Source organism: Podarcis gaigeae, assembly GCF_964106915.1.
Source record: "Podarcis gaigeae genome assembly, chromosome: 12".
NCBI lineage: Eukaryota > Metazoa > Chordata > Lepidosauria > Squamata > Lacertidae > Podarcis > Podarcis gaigeae.
In genome coordinates, this window is record NC_139688.1 from 39,914,194 (window position 1) to 39,933,118 (window position 18,925).

General features: G+C 40.9%; 1 protein-coding gene across 2 annotated transcripts in view; it reads left to right on the forward strand.

Annotated features, from left to right (window-relative positions):
* Positions 1–7,933: 7,933 nt before the first annotated feature.
* Positions 7,934–18,925, forward strand: part of KCNH8 (potassium voltage-gated channel subfamily H member 8) — a 157,225-nt gene continuing 146,233 nt past the window's right edge. For both annotated transcript variants that reach the window (XM_083705591.1, XM_083705592.1), the window contains exon 1: positions 7,934–8,144. In XM_083705591.1, coding sequence (XP_083561717.1) covers positions 8,069–8,144 — 76 coding nt within the window. In that variant the 5' untranslated portion in view covers positions 7,934–8,068. The remainder of the gene's footprint in view (positions 8,145–18,925) is intronic.

The following is an 18,925-nucleotide window of genomic DNA, read 5'->3' on the forward strand; positions in this document are numbered from 1 at the left end:
CTTTATTAAGTTTCAGATGTAGGGAGACCTTGGCTCAGGCACTGGGCGTTTATCCTTCCCAGTCCCCAGCTGGGGATCTGGGGAACATCAGGGTTATCCAGAATGTGTGGGGATTGGGCTGGCTCTGGAGAACATATGTTCAAGCAGAGAGCCAGCTCCCCGTTTCGTCGCCGTCACAGGGGAGAGAAATGACAGCCTCTCGGCGTATGGCCAATGCCTCCCCTCAAGACCCTTTAACGGGGAACCCTGGGATCACAAGCGCAAAGGGGGCGTGGGTCACTGCTTCACGCCCACCCCAATTGAGGGAAGATAGACTAAAGGATTCTGCCCAAGGCCTGAAACCACCAAAGTTGTGACATTTTGCTATGGGGAAGGAAAAACATGCCAATGCAGGAAAATTCCTTCAACTGCGGCCTTTATCTGCGACCCTGACGTAGCACTGCCTGCGTACCTGTGGAGAAGACATTGACCTGCAAAAGAAGGCTTAACTGAGAGAGGGCAGGGTGGGAGAAGCTCTGGAGCCAGCTGACACTTTGCAGGTAAGATTTGCCTTCTGTTGTGTGGGCAGGACAGTCCCTCCCCTTACCTGGCTGATCCCCTGGCAACGTCTCCCCAGGTGGGATTGGGCGATTGGCTGAGGTAGGCGGAGACCTCCAGGTATCCAGACTGGGGAGGGCAAAGCCAGCCCGTACTATGGGAGCCACATTGGGATCCAGGGGGCTGCATGTAACCAAGCAAAAGTCACCCCCCCCCCATTTGATGTGGGAAGCGATCATTTTGATTTATTTTTTTGCCAAAAATGTTAAGCGGTATACAAAATGTTCTTGATAAATATATACACATAGTAAATTATCCTTGGAGAACAGCTGGGAAGTTAGTTCCCTTCTATCAATGTGCAGCTTAGCTAACCTTTTTTTCTTGAATACTATGGACATAAAAGTGACTAAATCTTCAGCTCATTTGCACGGACATTCCAGTTCAATGATAATCATATTTAAGACATCCTAATGCAAATACAATTTGTAGCCTCGTGCCAGAAAATTGTGCAAAGATGCGGTTAGAAGTGTAACATGCTGATGTTTGTGCAAACAGTGTTAATTTTTGGTAACTAGAGGGCATATGATATTTGTGGACTACTATGGCACACATGGCCTTGATAGAAGACAAGCCTCCCAGAGTCTGATTAAAGCTACTATGTATTGAAACTGAAAGAAGTGACTAGAAATTGTTGCCTTAGCACAACTAATGACCTATAGTTCTCTCCTCTCCTCTGAAAAAGCAAATTGCCTCCTTCTGTAATAGTCTATCATAATAAAAATAAGCTCAGGAAATCATTGAGGTGCTTTGATGGCAAGAAAGTGATATAGAAATAGATCTGGACTATTACAGTGCAATGGGTATTCCTTATATTTAGTATACAGTACAGTACCAATAGTTTACACCTAGGGAATAGAAGGCCTGAACCAGAGAACCATAAAAGCAGCAGGAATATTTTGCATATTAATAACTAGCCCTGTTGCTGTATTTGTATGCTGCTGGTTTTACAACCACAAGACAAATGCAGTAGACACTAGCTGGGGTTAGACTAGATGGCCTTTGGTCTCTTCCAACCCCACAATTGTATGATTCTATGTTTGGAGCCAGCCATCATCCTGAAGCTGACACCCACAGCCAGACTAAGTGGGAAATTCTACTGTCAAGGTTAGTTTTCATGCTTAATTGCTATGTTCTGTAGTTATCCACATGCAAGCAGGCAGGCTCTGTTCCTGACAAATCCTTGCAGATCTTGCTGTGGGAGGAAGAAATTGATAAATCTGTACCATGGAAGGATGTGTTGGGAGGTAAACAGCTAAGTCTATATCTGGAACTGCGCTTAAGTGTGCTATATCTGTTTTGAGTTCTCTAGCTCTGTGTCACTATCTCAAATTACAGGGGAAGCCCTTATTGCATTGAGTAATACTTTCCCCCTGAAAGTAATTCCACGTGCTTGGGGTTTTCTCTCTCTCTTTTGCATCTAATTATGGTGCAATTTTTGTTCAAATAATTGAAACTGAATTTGTGATGAAATATTACTACAAATGTGGATGGTTTTTTAAAATTAATAATAAAAGGTGTGTACCTTAAGACAATTGTACTTTTATTCATCATCCTAACTTTCAGAATTCTATATCATAAAGCAGAATCACATTATTTCAAATCATAAAGCATCACATTTTATTGGCCCAAACCCGACAGGCTCTTGTTTACAAAATAAGGAGCAAACAGTTGTACTGATAATGCGTAGCTCTTGTAAGACCCAAGACATCAGAAACCACAGCCATACCATAGTGCTGACAATCTCAGAACTGATATCAGTTCTTGATGGTTACAAATTCAGAGAGAGGCTGCAAACCAGCTAAAGCAAAGCGTCTTTAAGTCCCAATGGTTTGGAAGGCTGAGCAAATGCTTAACACTGTCCCACTGAAATCAGTTGGACCTAAATTTAAAGTGCAATTCTATGAACTCAAACGTATGTTTGTATAGGCGTGCATCCAAAGTCCCGTTGACATTATTACTTTCATTGCTCATCATTTTATTACTTTTCAGCCTGTCGTGTCATGACCACCAGGGTCTTGTCAAGAATTAGGGCATGGACTGGCATGATCAGACAGATGAGAAGGAGGACAGTGAAGGAGAAGTGTGTGTGTGTGAGAGAGAGAGAATTGTGGGAACCAGAGATAGTGGACAGAGTTTCTTCCCTTTTGACTCCAGCCACTATGGGAGAGAGAGAAGGAATGCTGGTTTTCTCCTCTACCAACTCTCCCCTCTTGATCAGCTGCTGGGGGGCCTGGGGTTAGAGAATAGAAATGACCTACTGTACCCCCACCTCCCAGTTGCTACCCGTAAAAGTGATGTGTTTGTCAAGCAATTCTAAAAAGCAGCTCATTTGGAGTCAACTGTTCATGTATCTTGTTGTTCTCAGATCTACTTCCCATCATTCATTGAACTTGTGTCAGCAGGCAACATGACTTTACAGAATACAGTTCCTTGCCTTACTAGAGTTTAGAAACTAGAGAAAAAGGGGGTTAAGGGAATACCCTCATAATTGCCATTACAAAAAGATTTAGTCGACTTTCTGATGTAAACATTGTACATCAGCTCTATGGGTGGGCTGAATAATGAGGCAAATCTGGGTGATTTGTAAGTCTCTGCCTCTGAGTTAAAGCACAAAGTCAATATACCCTTTAGTTAGTTCAGGCCCCCCTCAAAGTCTTGTTTCTTTCTGTCACCCTGTTGTTTCTGTACCTTATAGTTCCATGGTTTCCTATATCCCTATGTTTCCCTAGACTGATGCACTTCACAAGAAGAGAGGCTTTGGAAAATGTTTCCTGCAGAACACTGAAGAGCTCTGGACTATTATTATTTTTTGGTCGAATTGCAGCAGTGAAATAATTACTTTAAAAATTATTTAAGAGCTTCATTTGAGGGGTTTTTTTAAAATATTGTTTTTTTTAAATAAAAAAAAAACCACCTACATTGCTCTACTTTAACAATAAAGAAACCAGAGCTCTTCAGAATTTTGCTGGCAACATTTTGGACAGCCCCGTGTTGTAGGCACACAAGCCCCAGAAAACAAATGGCAGTGTGAAGCTGCAAATTTATTAAAAATATACTTACAAGAGTACACACCACTCAGGTACTACTTAATTGTTTTAATGTAAGGAAGAGCAAGAGGCCAACCCCAATTATGGTTATGTAAGAAAGCGAGCCCCTTTTATTTTCCCCACAAAAAAACCCAAAACCTGGCCTTTTTGTCTGCACTTTGGCAGACTTAATTCATTCAGCGAGTGGGAGCAGCTCCTATGCATATAAATTCATCTACTTGAGCTCAAAGGGGGAAATGTTGTAGTAGCCATTTTTATATTTGACATTATAGTGAATGGGGCCTCAGAGCAGCTCAGAAGCCAAAACACAGAATGAGGCCAAAGGAGCACGAAACAACTCAGAAGCAGATTGATTTTTTTTTAAATGCACAGACTCAGATACAAAGGGAAACCTGCCCCATGCACACCCCTACTAAATGCGGTTTCTATCATAACCACCACAGAAATCTGATGTAGTAAAATGATCTCATCGTGATTTTTTCACATCAGACAAATTCATGTGAATCTGCCATGCATTGCATGTTACACTCCTTCTTCTGGATGCCATTTCATGCCATTGCAACACACGTAGTCCAAGAGTTTGAATTACATGGAAATGGCAGGTTGTCGTTTCACTGATAGGCGATTATGATACACAGAACGGTTTAAATGCAATTATTCCATTTTATCATTGCAAATAACTACTGCTGATTTTTTTTTAATTAAAAAAGAAGAGCTGTAGAACTCCAGCATTCATTTAAGGGAAGAGTTCATAGTGCTTTCAGTGATCATTTTCTATTCTAAATAAGTCTTCTTTGCAGATAATATTTCATATTATATTAGCTCTTTCATAAGAGATGAACAGCAGGCTGCCACTGTCTGCCCTTTCCAATATCGTTTTTTTAAATATTATGAACTTCTTTAAACTTCAGGGGAGCTCATGTTAACAAACAGGTAAGGATGAAGCAGTTTCTTAATTCACCAAAGGAGGCCTTGAGCATTAGCAATTATATTTGCTTGGCAAATTATTTTCAGTTGCATGACTGCAGCAGTCGGTAAAGGTCAAGAAGTTTGAACAGTGGGATTAGAAATCATCCTCATTGATTAGTTTGTTCAAACATCTTAAAAATTCACAGTAATGTAGATTGTGCTTCAAGAAAGCAAGGCTACCTCACAGAGTCACTGTTGAGACACAAAGCTTTCTTAGAAGACTGGGAGAGCACACTTCACTCTTAGACAATAAAAGGCTTACTTTCAGAGTGTTTAGAAATAGTGATGTACAACCGGCCCTTTTCTTCATCCCAAAGGGAATAACCCTTTGCACATGGTCCAAGTGAGCGGACACAAAGGACTGGCATTTTTGTGCATACTCCCAAGTGACCACATGCAAAACACTAGCAGGCACTCAGAGCATTCCAGCACGTTTGCCAACACCTTCTTCCCCTTACCTGCCTCCTAAGGCCCTCAAGAAGAAAAGGTAGAAGGTGACAGGAAGGCTTCTTGGCAGAACATTGTGTCCTCACTGAGGTGGACACTGGGAGTGGGATTATACATTGCAACATTGTAATACATCAGTTTCTTCCAAGGATTGGTTTATGTCCAGATGTGCTGGGACATAAACTTCCAGTGCCCTCTTTAGTGTAGAAGTCTCTCCCTTCTTCTGTCCCTGGTAGGTTTGGGGACCATTGAGAGGGCAGGAAGATGGAGATGGAAGTGGGAATCAAACAGAGGCACTATTTTTTTTCACTTTTATGATCCCCTCATTTTGATTATCCATAGCATCTTTGCTTAAAAATACGAATTGCTTGCCCTCAAAGGATCGGCCACATTTGGCACTTCTTCTGTCTGTTTCTGGATTGACTTCATGCAGAGATGCAGCAGACAGCACTTTCTAATGGAGGTTATGGTTCCACTGCATCTTCTCATTGAGTTAAACTCCATTGGGAGAGCCATGTTTGTCTGTTGCAGCAAACACACAAAAAAGGAGTCTTGTGACACCCTGAAGACAAAATAGATTTATTGTGACATAAGCTTTTGTAGATTTGACTGCATTTCATCAGAATGCTTGAAGTATGAGTTGGAACAGGGGAGAAAAGTATGAAGCCTTGGGAATAATTATACAAGTTCAGACTATTTGTTCACCTAGACCAGTATATCTGATTGGTTGTATTTCTCCAGGGTCTTAAGCAGAAGTTTTCTCCTCACCTGCTACCCAATCTGTTTCAGTGATACTAGGGACTAAACCATGTGCTCTATCATTGAGCTTTGGTTTCACCTCATAGTTAAGTGGCTTGTAATTAAATTATTATCCAAGTACTTAAAATACAGAAAAGTGACAGAATGCACCCCAGTGAAGGTTCACTGGAAAAAAGGCAAGATCAGTCTGGGAATTAGATGGAATAAGAGGAGACCGAGAGGGGAGATGATAACCATCTTTAAATATCTAAAGGGCTATCACATGGAAGATGGAGCAACCTTGTTTTCTCCTGCTCTGGAGGGCAGGATCCAAACCAACATATCCAAATTCCAGGGAAGGAGATTCTGCCTAAACATCAGGAAGAACTTTCTGATGGTAAGAGCTGTTCAACAGTGGAGCAGACTCCCTCAGACGGTGGTGGACTCTCCTTCATTGGAGGTTTTTAAGCAGAGGTTGGATGGCCATCTAAAATGGAGGTTCCTGCATTGTAGAGAGTTGAACTAGAGGACCATTGGGGTCCCTTCCAAGATTCTATTAATTTTACAGAGAGGGAGTGCACTGCATCTTTTGGGTGTGACCAGTTTGGGAGCCTTTGGTCTATTTTGCCATGCCTATTTTGCCATGGCTTTCAGATTAGCAATTATCAGACTGTTGGGCTCATTTATATTTCTATTTGTCCTGTGATTTCTTCCAAACATCAGTCTGATTGACATTTGTTCTCATTCACGAGTAAACAGTGGGTTTCCCCAAGGAAATTGGTGGGACAAATCAAAACCTCTTGGACAAGCCCATGCATTGCTCATTTCAATTAGATGCATCCTGCAGAAAACAGGAGGGCCTCATTCATCAATTGCCTTCTTTTGAATATTACTTTAGTAGTGACATTCAGTAGGTGTGGATACTCAGAGCTTTCCTTTTTATTGTGCCATGAAATATGGCAAATATTGTGACTGTATTATGTATAAGTGTTTTGCAGAAAAATGTTATTATTGAATACAGTGACAAAGGACTAAAGCTTTTTGTTTTAATGCTGCCAAGACAAACAGCCCTAAAATACCAACTACCTGACCCTGTTGAATGAATTATTGGCATTGTGGAAAGTCTCACTCCTCTCAGGTGGGACTCCCAGGTGTTTTTGCATATGATCTCATCCTAAGACTTTTATGATAATGAAGAATTAGATAGTCTTTCTCCATTTCTTTTCTTTTTTTTTTTTTGGCAGTTGGTGCCAGGCAAGCTATCTTTTTAAACATTTCTTTAATTGAGAATTTATTTTAAAAGATTAAACTAACATAAAATAAAAATGGCACTCATGAATATTCAACACAAAACTTTTTGAGATACTTTGCTGCTACGAGTCTGAGGTCATATAGTTCCCATCTTCTAGAGTTCATAATGGGTTAGCTACTGCTGTTCTTTTTCCCCGAATAAGTAGACCTCTGAGGAGAATAAGGCACCACAAAATCAAGCATCCTTGATGGGCTTATATATTTCACAATATATAAAAGTGGGCGTGGGAAGAAAACATCTCCTCAAGGTGCTCTCCTTTCCTTATTAGTATTTCACACGACCCACATCTGACCCTGTGAGGAATGGCGCTGTAGAAACTATGAGGTGACTGATAAGCATTTGCACACATCATCATCATCATCATCATCATCATCATCATCATCATTATGTTGTTGTTGTTGTTGTTGTTTTTGTTTTGCTGTTTCACATGGTCTAGGGTGTGAGCTCTTGCGCTGAAAACACAGTCTTTGCCTTCGAATATATTTTGCCCTTGGGTATCGCATGTGGCGATACCTTTGCTCCCCGCTTCCCCCGAACCCCCTCAGTAGCAGCGTGAAAAGCCCGCCATTTCTCCCTCCCGCCAAAACCCGGCGCTTTGTCTGCTAGCCAATGGGGTGTCCCCGCCAAGCCGCCCGCGCGGGAGGGAGCAACAAGGCTCGCGGCAGCTGGTGGCTCGCGGCAGGGCTGTGAGGGGGTGGGGGGGACTCGGCGAGCGCGCACGCGCAAAGGGGTATCTTTGGCTTCGCGCGCAGGGCGCCTTCCCCGGGTCGGCGAAAGTGGGCAGGAGCGGCGGCGGCGAAAGTAGCATCCTTTCCCTATGCCCGAAAGTCCGCGGCGGCGCTGCTCCTCCTCCTGCTCCTCGCCTCCTCCGCCACCAGCGCGCTTTGCACTTTCTTCCCCGCGACCCCATCCTTCGCAAGGCAAACTTTGATGGAGAATTTCACACCGCGCTGGAAAAATGCCTGTTATGAAAGGATTACTGGCACCTCAGAACACCTTCCTGGACACCATCGCCACTAGGTTTGACGGCACACGTAAGTCTCGCCCAGGCAAGGTGCGCCTCCGGGCAGCCAGAGGCGAGGCGCTTCTCGGGGCTTGCGGGGAAAACTCTCCATCCCGTCGCCGGCGCTGTTTTGGGGAAGGAGGGCTCGGGAAACGGCTCGGATCAAACTTTGCAGACTATTTCTTCTTCAACATGTGAATCCTCTCGTTTTTTAAAAGAAAAAACGGGTGTGTGTGTGTGTGTGCTTTCCATTATTGCCCATCCAAACATCATTATGATTGCCACTTTAGAAACTTTGGGTATCCAAAGAGACTTTGCGATCAAAGATGATTTGATACCCGTTCCCCGTCCAATTTCTCCCTTGTGTGATCTGGTTTAAGATCTATTCGGAAAATCTCCCCATAAGTAAGGGACCTGGATGGAGGTGGGGGGGACAGAAACAGGCAGACCTCGTTCTCAGAATGGAGCTTTGATTTTTATTGTATTTTTTTTAAAAAAGATCTCTTTAAAAGCTTAATTCCGGTATGCCAGGTTGTGTATTGGCTGGGCAGCTGTTGTCTGAGGTTACTGAATGAAGTCTATATCCGTCCGATTAATGAATGAGTTTATTACGGCAGCCGGGAGAAAAAAGGGAGAAAGGTTAGCTTTTCAGGACCCTGGACAGATCCAATCGTTCTCACCCAGAAGTATAATCCTAGATTTCTCTCTGAAGGGTTGCGTGCGTCCCTGATGGCCTGTTTTTTCTTTTTTTAACGTTCCAGCTGTTCCTTGTGTTTGTGTGTGTGTTTAAAAGGAAAAGAAAACCCAGTTAGAATACAATTTCCCTCCCTTCACAGGACACACATGGCCTTCCTGCTGCTTCAGTTAATCCCTGTTCAATGGTTCCCTTGTGATATATTGTATTCACATAGTAGGGGTGTGTGTGTTTGTGTATGGGGTGTATGTATAATTGAACACATGCACATGCGACAACACACACACAAATACACACCACCTGAAGGATTATTAAAGATCCTGTTAGTAGACTTTCTTTTTTTTTGAAGAACGTTGCTATTTGCTCTGATAGAGGTAGAACGATTTAAATATTTAAATAAGGGAGTACATAAGGATCATTCAGCAAAAGTTTATTAGCAGTGGGAGAATGTCAGTATTTCTGTGAAGTCTGTAGCTGCTTTTAGGAGGATTACCGTGAATCAGTTCTTCAAAGTGTTGACAATTCTTGGTTGTTGCTTCCACCCCACACCCCGTCTCCTATGAATATTGCGCTAGTCAAGACTCTGGTTCAATGCATCAGGGTGATACAGTTGCATCTTCTTAAATTGTAAGATGTGAATTATAGTCTATAGTTACAGTAATCACTTATAATAAATCGTAATGCTGAATTAGATTGTGTCAGACTCTGGGACCAGGTTAGTTGGATTAGATGAAAATGTTAGGCTTTCATTTTGGCATAAATTTTCCAGCTTTATTCTATGTTAGCAATTTCAAGTAATTTCAATTTGAGAAATTAAAAATACCGGTAAATTAAAAATAAATATACAGGGCAGGTGCTTCATACTGGAACATGGAACCAAGTGAAAGCAAAAGGATTCCACCCACTCCATTCCCCCCACCCCCCAAAAAATGATGACGTATATTCTAGGTTGACTTATGTTCAAGCATTTTTTTAACCATAGAAGTAAAATGTCATTTTGTATAGCTTTTTAAAAAGACCCCTACACCAAACAACTTTTTACATGTAAATGGGTAAAGAAATATACCCACCCTTGAGCTCAGTTGGACTTCTGATTTTTGGACTTCTAGAGGAATGCAGGTTACATCACAACCAAGCCAATTTGAAGTACATGTGGGCAAAGGATCTAAATTTGGGCTAAATACAACACTCAGTTGGGTTGTGGCAAAAGCTGCCAATCTTTTCTCAAACAAATTTCAATGTTATAATGTTATGTTCAAAGATGGCACATGACTGAGTCAAGGCATGCACTTGCTTAACTCTGTCACTAAAATCAATGAGACTGATAAATACTCATTTTTAATAGACCATGACCTTAAATATTGCACAGTACAATTTACATAAACTATTTTGTCCTGCAGACCCCTTTGAAAGTGATATTACGGTGTTATAAATGTTGAGCCCATGTTTTAACATAGCAACATTGACTGTAGCTAACATAGCTCCTTTTATTCTAAATCTTTGGGAAGGATATATTTTGTTGTCATCAGTAAGACTCTTATCCAGCAATACATCTTTAATCCTGTGGAGAATTAATTCTAATTCTGGGCAACAGTACAGGAAAGGATTCCTGATCATGTTGGGAAATATGTTCTGATTTATAAAGCACTCTCATTAAAGCATAAATATTGGGTTTTTTTTATCTATTTCATGTTTAATCATTGAAATTTACATCTGACAGAGAATCTTGGCAGATTGAATCACCTCAAGTAAAAAAGAAAACTTCACTTGGGTCTTTATATGCTTGTACTTAAGCAATTTAGAGGGAGGCAAATTTCATCAACTGAAGTGTCTCCATAATAGTCCATAAGGGTCTTCTCTCAAACAGTGGCCAGAATTTGACTGGGAAGTTCACAAGCAGGGAATGATGTTTGCAATAGTGACAGGCAACCACATTTCGCTCTACTTTGCTTAGGAACACAGTGCAATTTGGATTTTAATTGAGAATTATTTGTACATGTTCATGATTTCCCAAACTGCATTCATGGTACACATGAATAACATGTGCAGTGTTGTTATTCAGTGTCACAATGGCTAGGTTGAAGTATGCCTCTGAATACCACTTGCTGGAAATCAGAACTGGGCCAAGAGCTGCTGTATTGGGGTTCCTGCATACAGGCTTCCCATAAGGCATCTGGGTTGACCAGTGTGAGAAGAGGATGCTGGACTAGATGGGCCTTTAGCCTTATGCAGCCGTGCTCATCTAATGTTCTTATGCAGTTCCTTCACTCACCAGGTGCTACGCCTGAGCAGTAGTATACATATCTCTCCAGATAATATTGGGAATTGGTGTGGAAAGGAGCATAATAGTCCTGTTGGAGGCACTGCTGTTATGGCAGTCACTGAACACTATTAAAGAGGAGAAATAGGTTGTATTTCATCACCAGCATTTGTTCTGCAGTACAATGGGTCCCTGTATAATGTTAGTGATAAATGCTCAAGCGTTTAGGCAAACATTATGAATTGAAACACCCCCTTTTCAAACGGATGGTTGCAGTTGACAAGAGACACAAAAATACAATTTAGGATGTCTTGCTTGAAATTAACTCCCTTCCCCAGTGTTGTGTGATTCAGAAAAGAGCAGATCTCGAATATTGGTCTCACTTGTAGCAAATGAAAGCAGCTGGGATATCAGCACAGTTGGCTATCTGAAGTGAAATTACTGAATAAATAAAGACTCATGGATTGGTTTGGGTATTCCCCTTCTGGAAGTATGTTGCATTTGCTTCATTACTGGCTATTACCAGCAGTTTATATGAATTTAAGTAGCCTTAAAGTACTCAAGCTGTAATCTTACACGTTTTACTTTAAAGTGCTCTTGTTTTTAATAGATGTTTTTATCTAAGAAAGTGTGCTTAGAATCGTAGCCTAATGCACTAACTTGGAAGTAAGCCACCTTAGAATCAATGGTACTTATACTGGAGTAAACATGATTGCTTACGATGGGGTTGCAAATCTTCAAGAGCACATTTTGAAATGCAAGTAACGAAGAAGTGGGGCAGCCTGAAGTCCCAAGGCCATATGCAGCTCTCAGCCAAATTCCATGTGAGTTGCCAGGAGTGAAATAATGGGTGGTAGAAGAAAGACAGAGAATGAGAAAGAGAGTGACTACACACTTTTAGCTCTAGCCCAATAGTGGCTCGACCCATGTCCACCACCAGTACGCAGCTCTTGAAAAGTTACTTTTAATGAAATCTGACTACTAAAGGAAAAAAGTTTCCTCACCGGTGACATAATGGATGGGAATGCTGCAATGACTTCTTGATCCTCTTTAAACCTTTGCGGGACCCCCATTCTTTCCCCATTTCCCTGGCAGCTGGGGTATAGCTTCCATCTCCCCAAGGACATCAGCTTTTGTACTCATTGGCCCATTGGCGGGGTGATGTACTTCCAGGGTGCTGCGCCACCATCTATCTTATCTGGCTGTGGCTATCTTGCCATTGCCTTCTTGAGGGATAACCTGTTGGACACATTCATTCTGCCTCTTGGGTTTTCCTGACTGACAAGCAGTCCTTGGACTTCAGCAATTTCTTGAAATCATTGTCACCATCTGTTAAGCAAAGTCCCTCTACTAGTTAATTAGAAATAAAAGTAGCAGGAGAAAGAGATATGTATTCAGCAATTCAGGGGCAAAATAGGTAGGGTATTTTTTTTTGGGGGGGGGAGAACTACCAGTGATTGCTTTTCTCATAAAATTTCTGCAGTGAAAAATGATTGTATATTTTTAAAGAAATCCTTTGGTGGTTTGTTTGTTTTTTGCTACATATATCTGCAATGTTTAAATATGTAATTACTAAAAGCATAGGAAAGCTAGTAAGGGCACAATGAAATGTAACATAAACCAATACACATGTGATTAAAAGTGTTATCATAATGCTGATATGGTTCAATATACTGTCACACGCCTTCCCAATCTCTGCAGAGTAGTGCAAGATTCCAGAGGTATCAGAAACACTAACCTGGGGCTGTGTTCCCTTTTGGGACAGTGAGGCACAGCGGAGAAAGTCATGTCTTTATGATAGATGGCTTATTTACACATATATACAACCTGAATCTAGATGAAGGGATTGCAGAGCATTCAAATCCCTCCACTATAAGATTCCAGATTCCATTGGATTCAAGGAACAGCAAAAAGCCATGCTCTGTGTCTCTTTTGTTTCTGCCTGTCACTATCGGTCCACATCATGTTCTACCCATCATTCTCTGCTTCCCAAACTGCTTGCAAAACTGACACTTTTTTTTCCTGTTTGCTTACATCATCTACCCTGAAACCCTCACAGCCAGAGGAGGGTTCCCTCACCTCCTTGTCCAGCAGTCTGGCACTCTCTCTTGATGGTTTCCTTGATGGGCCATTACTCTGCTTTGTTCCTTAATGGCTTACCCTCAGCTAGCCTTGCCAGGCTAGTCTGGCTTGTTAGCATAAACAAACCCCCGGAATTTCCATGTTTAGTAGACTTTAATCAAGCCTTGATTAATTCTAACTCTTACCAATTTTAAGAATTATGGGTGCCTTGCACTCACATAATTCTGGCACCCCAACACATACAATTAACTGGTGTTTATGCACGCTAGTTTAAAGTGCATTATGTAATAGTCAGAGAGTACCCCATCAACTGTTGTTCACTCCATCCTTCTGGCTGTTACAAAATGAAGACCACGGTAGTAAATTAAGCATGTTAATAATGCATTGGGTAGGGGGCAAAATAATCCCTTTGTTGTAAATCTGTAACCTGCAATGTTCTGAATATACTGCTAAGATGTTTCTTTAGTTTATTAGATTCAGAGGGCTTGAAAAGAGAATGGAATCCACATTTAATGGAAAAGAAATGTTTTATATTCTGAATAAAATAGGTTACAGCATTTACCTTCTACAAATGGGGCAGAATTTTCCAAATACACCAATGAAGGGTTTTATTTTTATGCCTGCACAACTGTACAGTTGGAATATTATTGTTGGAATGTTCCTATTAGATAACTGAATTCAGGGCCGTCTTAAGCATTTCTGGCGCTGTGGTGTAAAGATCCCTCCAATCCCTTCCCTTTTTTTAGGGTGCTGACACCACGCTTACACATTATTTCTGCTTGGGGGGAAAAAACAGGAAACATAAACAAAATTTTAATTGCTCATTTATTAACAATGCACATATACAGTATTCGACCCCACCACATTGATTTTGGCAGATTTAAGACAAATTATCTTATTATGTAACACCTTGTTTTTAACAATGTTGATTTCTTTTTAAATTCAGAATACCTGAGTTATTCATGTAAAATAGTTTGATACAGTACATTGTATGGTATAGTTTTTCCTCACATTCTAAGGTTCTCCTAACACCTTAATCCTTTGCTTTAATAAGGGAGACCTTAAAACAATGTGCAAATGTATTTTAAAATAATTGAAATTTGAAATCCACGACATCAAGCCAGCTCTCAAAAAATTAACACATACTGTATGCTTCAAATACCAGTTAAGAGATTTTGCATACTATTGATCAGATAATGTTGTTAACATCAGTAGAATTCACAACAAGAAAAATGCTTGCCCCTAGCACATTTCACAGCTTCAGACTGTCACTGAAAACAATACATTGGTCAGTCTGAACCATGTCAAGTAAACTATGGAAGTAGCATATCCACAACACAAACTGTGCTAGTACTTTCTTTTCAAGTCTTAATTCCATAATGGGTACAATCTGAGGGAGCCACTACTCCCAGCCTGTGAATAGTAGTGGAACTTGGCTATCAGACATTTTGAAAATGTGATAGTTTACAGTACATTCTTGCAGCCCAATGCCAGGTTCCAAGCATTGCAGTGGGTTGGACTAGATGACCCTTGGGTCCCTTCCAACTTTACAATTCTAATATTTAGTAAAAGGTCCTTACAACATAATGCAATTTAGTCCCATATGATTAAGCAATTATAAATAAATGAGTCCCCCCTCCCTCTGAGAATAATGCACTCAGGTAAACTGGTTTGTGCAGATATTTTTGGGCAAGATACTTTGGTCATAACAACAGGCTACATCCAACTAAATCCTACTTAGGGCAGACCCTTTGAAATTAAAGTTTGGATTTTTAATTCATTTCAGTGAGTCTACTCTGAGTAGGACTAGCACCCGAGGCAACCGTGTGTGTGTAGGAGGGCAAATGAGGGCTGAGAGCAAATCTAAAAAGGATGGGACAGCTGCATATTCCTGCAATGCAGAGGGTTGGACTATATGATCCTCAAGGTCCCTTCCAACCCTACAATACTATAATTCTAGGGCAGGAATGTCCAATATGTCAGCCTGGTCCCTACCGCCCACTAGTGGGCGTTTCAGGATTCTAGGTGGGCAGCAGGGGGTTCTACGGCACAAGCTGAATCCTCCTTCCATCAAGCACTGGTGGGTGGTAAGGAAATGTTTCTATCAAGAAAAATGCATTAGTGAGCAGTAGGTATAAAAAGGTTGATTACCCCTGGTCTAGCCACTACACTGCACTTGTTCTCTGGTTTTTATATTTTGAGCCAGAGGATATTTGTTTTGGGATGTGGGTGGTGCTGTGGGTTAAACCACAGAGCCTAGGGCTTGACGATCAGAAGGTTGGCAGTTCAAATCACCGCAATGGGGTGAGCTCCCATTGCTTGGTCCCTGCTGCTGCTCACCTAGCAGTTCGAAAGCACATCAAAGTACAAGTAGATAAATAGGTACTGCTCCGGCAGGAAGGTAAACAGCGTTTCCATACGCTGCTCTGGTTCGCCAGAAGCGGCTTAGTCATGCTGGCCACATGACCCAGAAGCTGTATGGCGGCTCCTTTGGCCAATAAAGTGAGATGAGCTCTGCAACCCCAGAGTCATCCACGACTGGACCTAATGGTCAGGGGGTCCCTTTACCTTTACCTATTTTTGTTTAGCAGTTGTCAGAAATCTGTTTTGGATCTAAGTATTGTGAGAGATCAAAATAATTTCAGATACCGCCTGCACCGAAGAAGCAAGAAGAAGACATCTCTTAAAATTGTTCCATTTGAGCATCATCCTTCATTTGAAAATGCAAAACTGTACAGGCACGTATCATCTATTTCAGTTAATTGCCATTGTGATTACTGCAGAAAGCATCTACTGTGTTCATGGCATCAACACTAACTGTAAAGCATCTGAAATGGAAACAAGTGCTAAAGTGATGGGAAATGGTCTTAAAATGAGCTATGTAGGAAAGGGGAAATGGAATCGCTTGACAAGTAACAGCTTCCACAAATGGATGCTACTAGTTTGCTAGCTACAAAAATAGTTGTATTCCTATACCATACATTTCCAACTGTACAGTATCTTGAAGAGCATCTTTTGGTCAAAGACTTGCTTGTTCTTACTTCAGTTCCTCATCAATAAATTTCACTTTTCCCTGCTTCTGCCAAATTTGCTCTACCTTCTCGTTTAATAATGGAATGTTGGGTGGGTGGGGGGAAATCTGTTGCTTATGTTTTTATCACCCAGAGATTCATTTTTAAAGAATGAAAGAAGTCCAACATTGCCCTGCTTATCAGGGGTGCGTTATCACAATGCTGTCCTGTTCTAATAATTTGTTGCTGAAAGAAGGTAAAGAAAAGGGGAAACTTTTAACATATCTCTCCAAAGAGCTGAAACTGACTCTAGAAATCTGAATCACTAGAGAATAATTTGCTATGCTCCATAGCAATAACAGTTTCAGTTAATCACTCACCATTGAAACCAAGAATTAGAGGCTAATTAGGGGGGTTCTTGTAAATATAGTTTGTTGTTGTTTTAATAGCATGGCAAACTTGTCTCTTCTCATGATATGCCTTGGGCAATTCCTTTCAGAGTTGGCTGGTGGTTTGTTTTTTTTAAAGCACAAAACATTTCCTGCAAGCCTTAGTCACACAATGGAAATCACAGCCAACAACTTATTGGGGCAAAAATATAAACCTTGCTATTCTTCTGGCACATTGCTACTGTCACCGTTGGGAAATTATGGTACTCAGCCCATTTTGATTTCCTGACAAGAGAAAACAGAGTTTTCCCCAAGTTATTTCTGCTTGCATGTAATTAAAATAGACATAATCATAACAATTACCCAAATGACAATATTTTTTTCCTAGAAATTCAGTTAAGGATAAGAATTCATGCAAGGGCAGTCTTTAGTACTACAGTTGCTAGATTTCCAGTCATTAAAGCTTAACACATTATTGCTGATCACAGCAAAATGATTATCTTTTAATTTCCAAATTATTGTACTAGTTTGCGTGGTGGTTCACTTTTTTACAGTTCATTTACCATGGCTAATCTGCGGCTTCCAGCAACAGTTTGTAAATGGCACAATTAAAAAAGAAGACACAATAAGAGAATAGATTGCTTTAGAGATTGGTCGCTTGCTGATACTGAGGCTGGAGAAATATACACCAAGCAAGACTTTCTAGGTGTTAAGTATCTCAGTGCTTCAGAGTGAGCTCATACCTTTCTGAAAGTGGACTTAGATGCCAAGCAAAGACATTTTTGTTCACTAAGGCCTTTGGTAACTAAGTTGGCCTCTACAGTGCTTCTCATCATTTAATAGAGTGTTGTGGGATTTGTCCCTTTTATTTTGTTACTCTATAAGCATTTTTAGGTGTTTTGTACTGAAAATTGTTTTAATTTTTTCTGGCTTTTCATTGTTTTTATCTGTTTGTATTTTATCTGTTTTTAATCTGTTGGGAGCTGCCCACAGTGGCTGGGGAAACCCAGCTGGATGGGCGGGATATAAATAATTAGTAAGAATTGTTGTTGTTGTTGTCGTTGTTATGTCACTTTTTTGTATAAAGTGATTAACAAATGTAATTAGTTGTAATTAAAATTCAAGGCCTTGTGCTCAGTTTTTTTTATTGAGGATTTTTGTATGGCCACAGCAATGAAATATTTAGCACATGCCCTAGGGAAGTCCAGCGGAAGTTGATGGAACAGCTCTGGGTGTTGACTTGAGTCTTATTGTATTCTTAAAAGCCCTTTTATCCTATTCTCCTTCCTCCACGGGGGTTGATTCCAACAATTTTTATCCATTGCACAAACAAGTTTTGTATCATATTGGAAATGTATGTGGATTGTGCAGGAAATACATCCCCGCTAGATTCAAAACCACAGAAACTACTTCCCTTAAAGATGTTCACTTTATTTCTGCCCATTTCAACTTGCAGTAACTTTATTGCATATAAACCTCAATGGCAACACACTTCAGAACCAATAGGTTCACAACTTGCTAGCTGGAAAATACTGGTCAATTTATTTTTCTCTCCCTGCTGTTTCCCACCTGTTATTTGAATGTTCCCCAAACAACTGTGTAGGTCTCTTGACTCCTGCATTTACTGTAAATGATACATTTTAATAACAGTTTAGCAAACTGAGTCTGACATCACTGCTACCATTATCTAAATGTAGCCACAGTGACAATGTAAATTACCCTTTAAGACCTTATTCTGAATGCGTAGTTGTGAGTACTTTGCAGTTTGGGGCCTGGGTATCCCTTGTACATTTGAGCAAAGCCAAGGGAGAATTTGGAAAATTAGCTTCAAAGCTGGTACTACAAGGGCTGGGTGTTACTTTTAAAGGAAGCAGGACATGAAAGGATATTTCCATTTATTGGGAGGCAGTGTTTCACTTAGCTAGCACTTAACCTTCTATTTTAAGGGGGAAAGGTGTAATGGGATTCAGCAGACAAGAGGTGTTATATGGCCTGGGTGTTCTGCCGCTTTCCTGGAATGTGACTAATCCAGTCCACTCTCAGGATGTCTGGGTCAGTTTCTAATTTGTAGAAAGCTAGTTTATCGGAAGTGTACTGCATTACAGATTTATCACAGACTGTCTACAGACAGCTGTTTCCAGATGCTTGGAGGTAGTGTTTGGAGACCTCCCTTGCATGAGAAGACAGGCTCTGGCACATTGAGTGGACAAGTGCAATAGTGGGTCCAACGGTCAAGAAAGCGGTTACTGCATATGCTGTAGAGGGAAACGCAGAGGGAAATGAGGGACTAGGTAGCAGTGTGTGTGTGTGTGTGTGTGTGGCTGTTGGATGCATTGGCAATGGGCCAAGCATGTGCAATCCCACACACCCTACTCA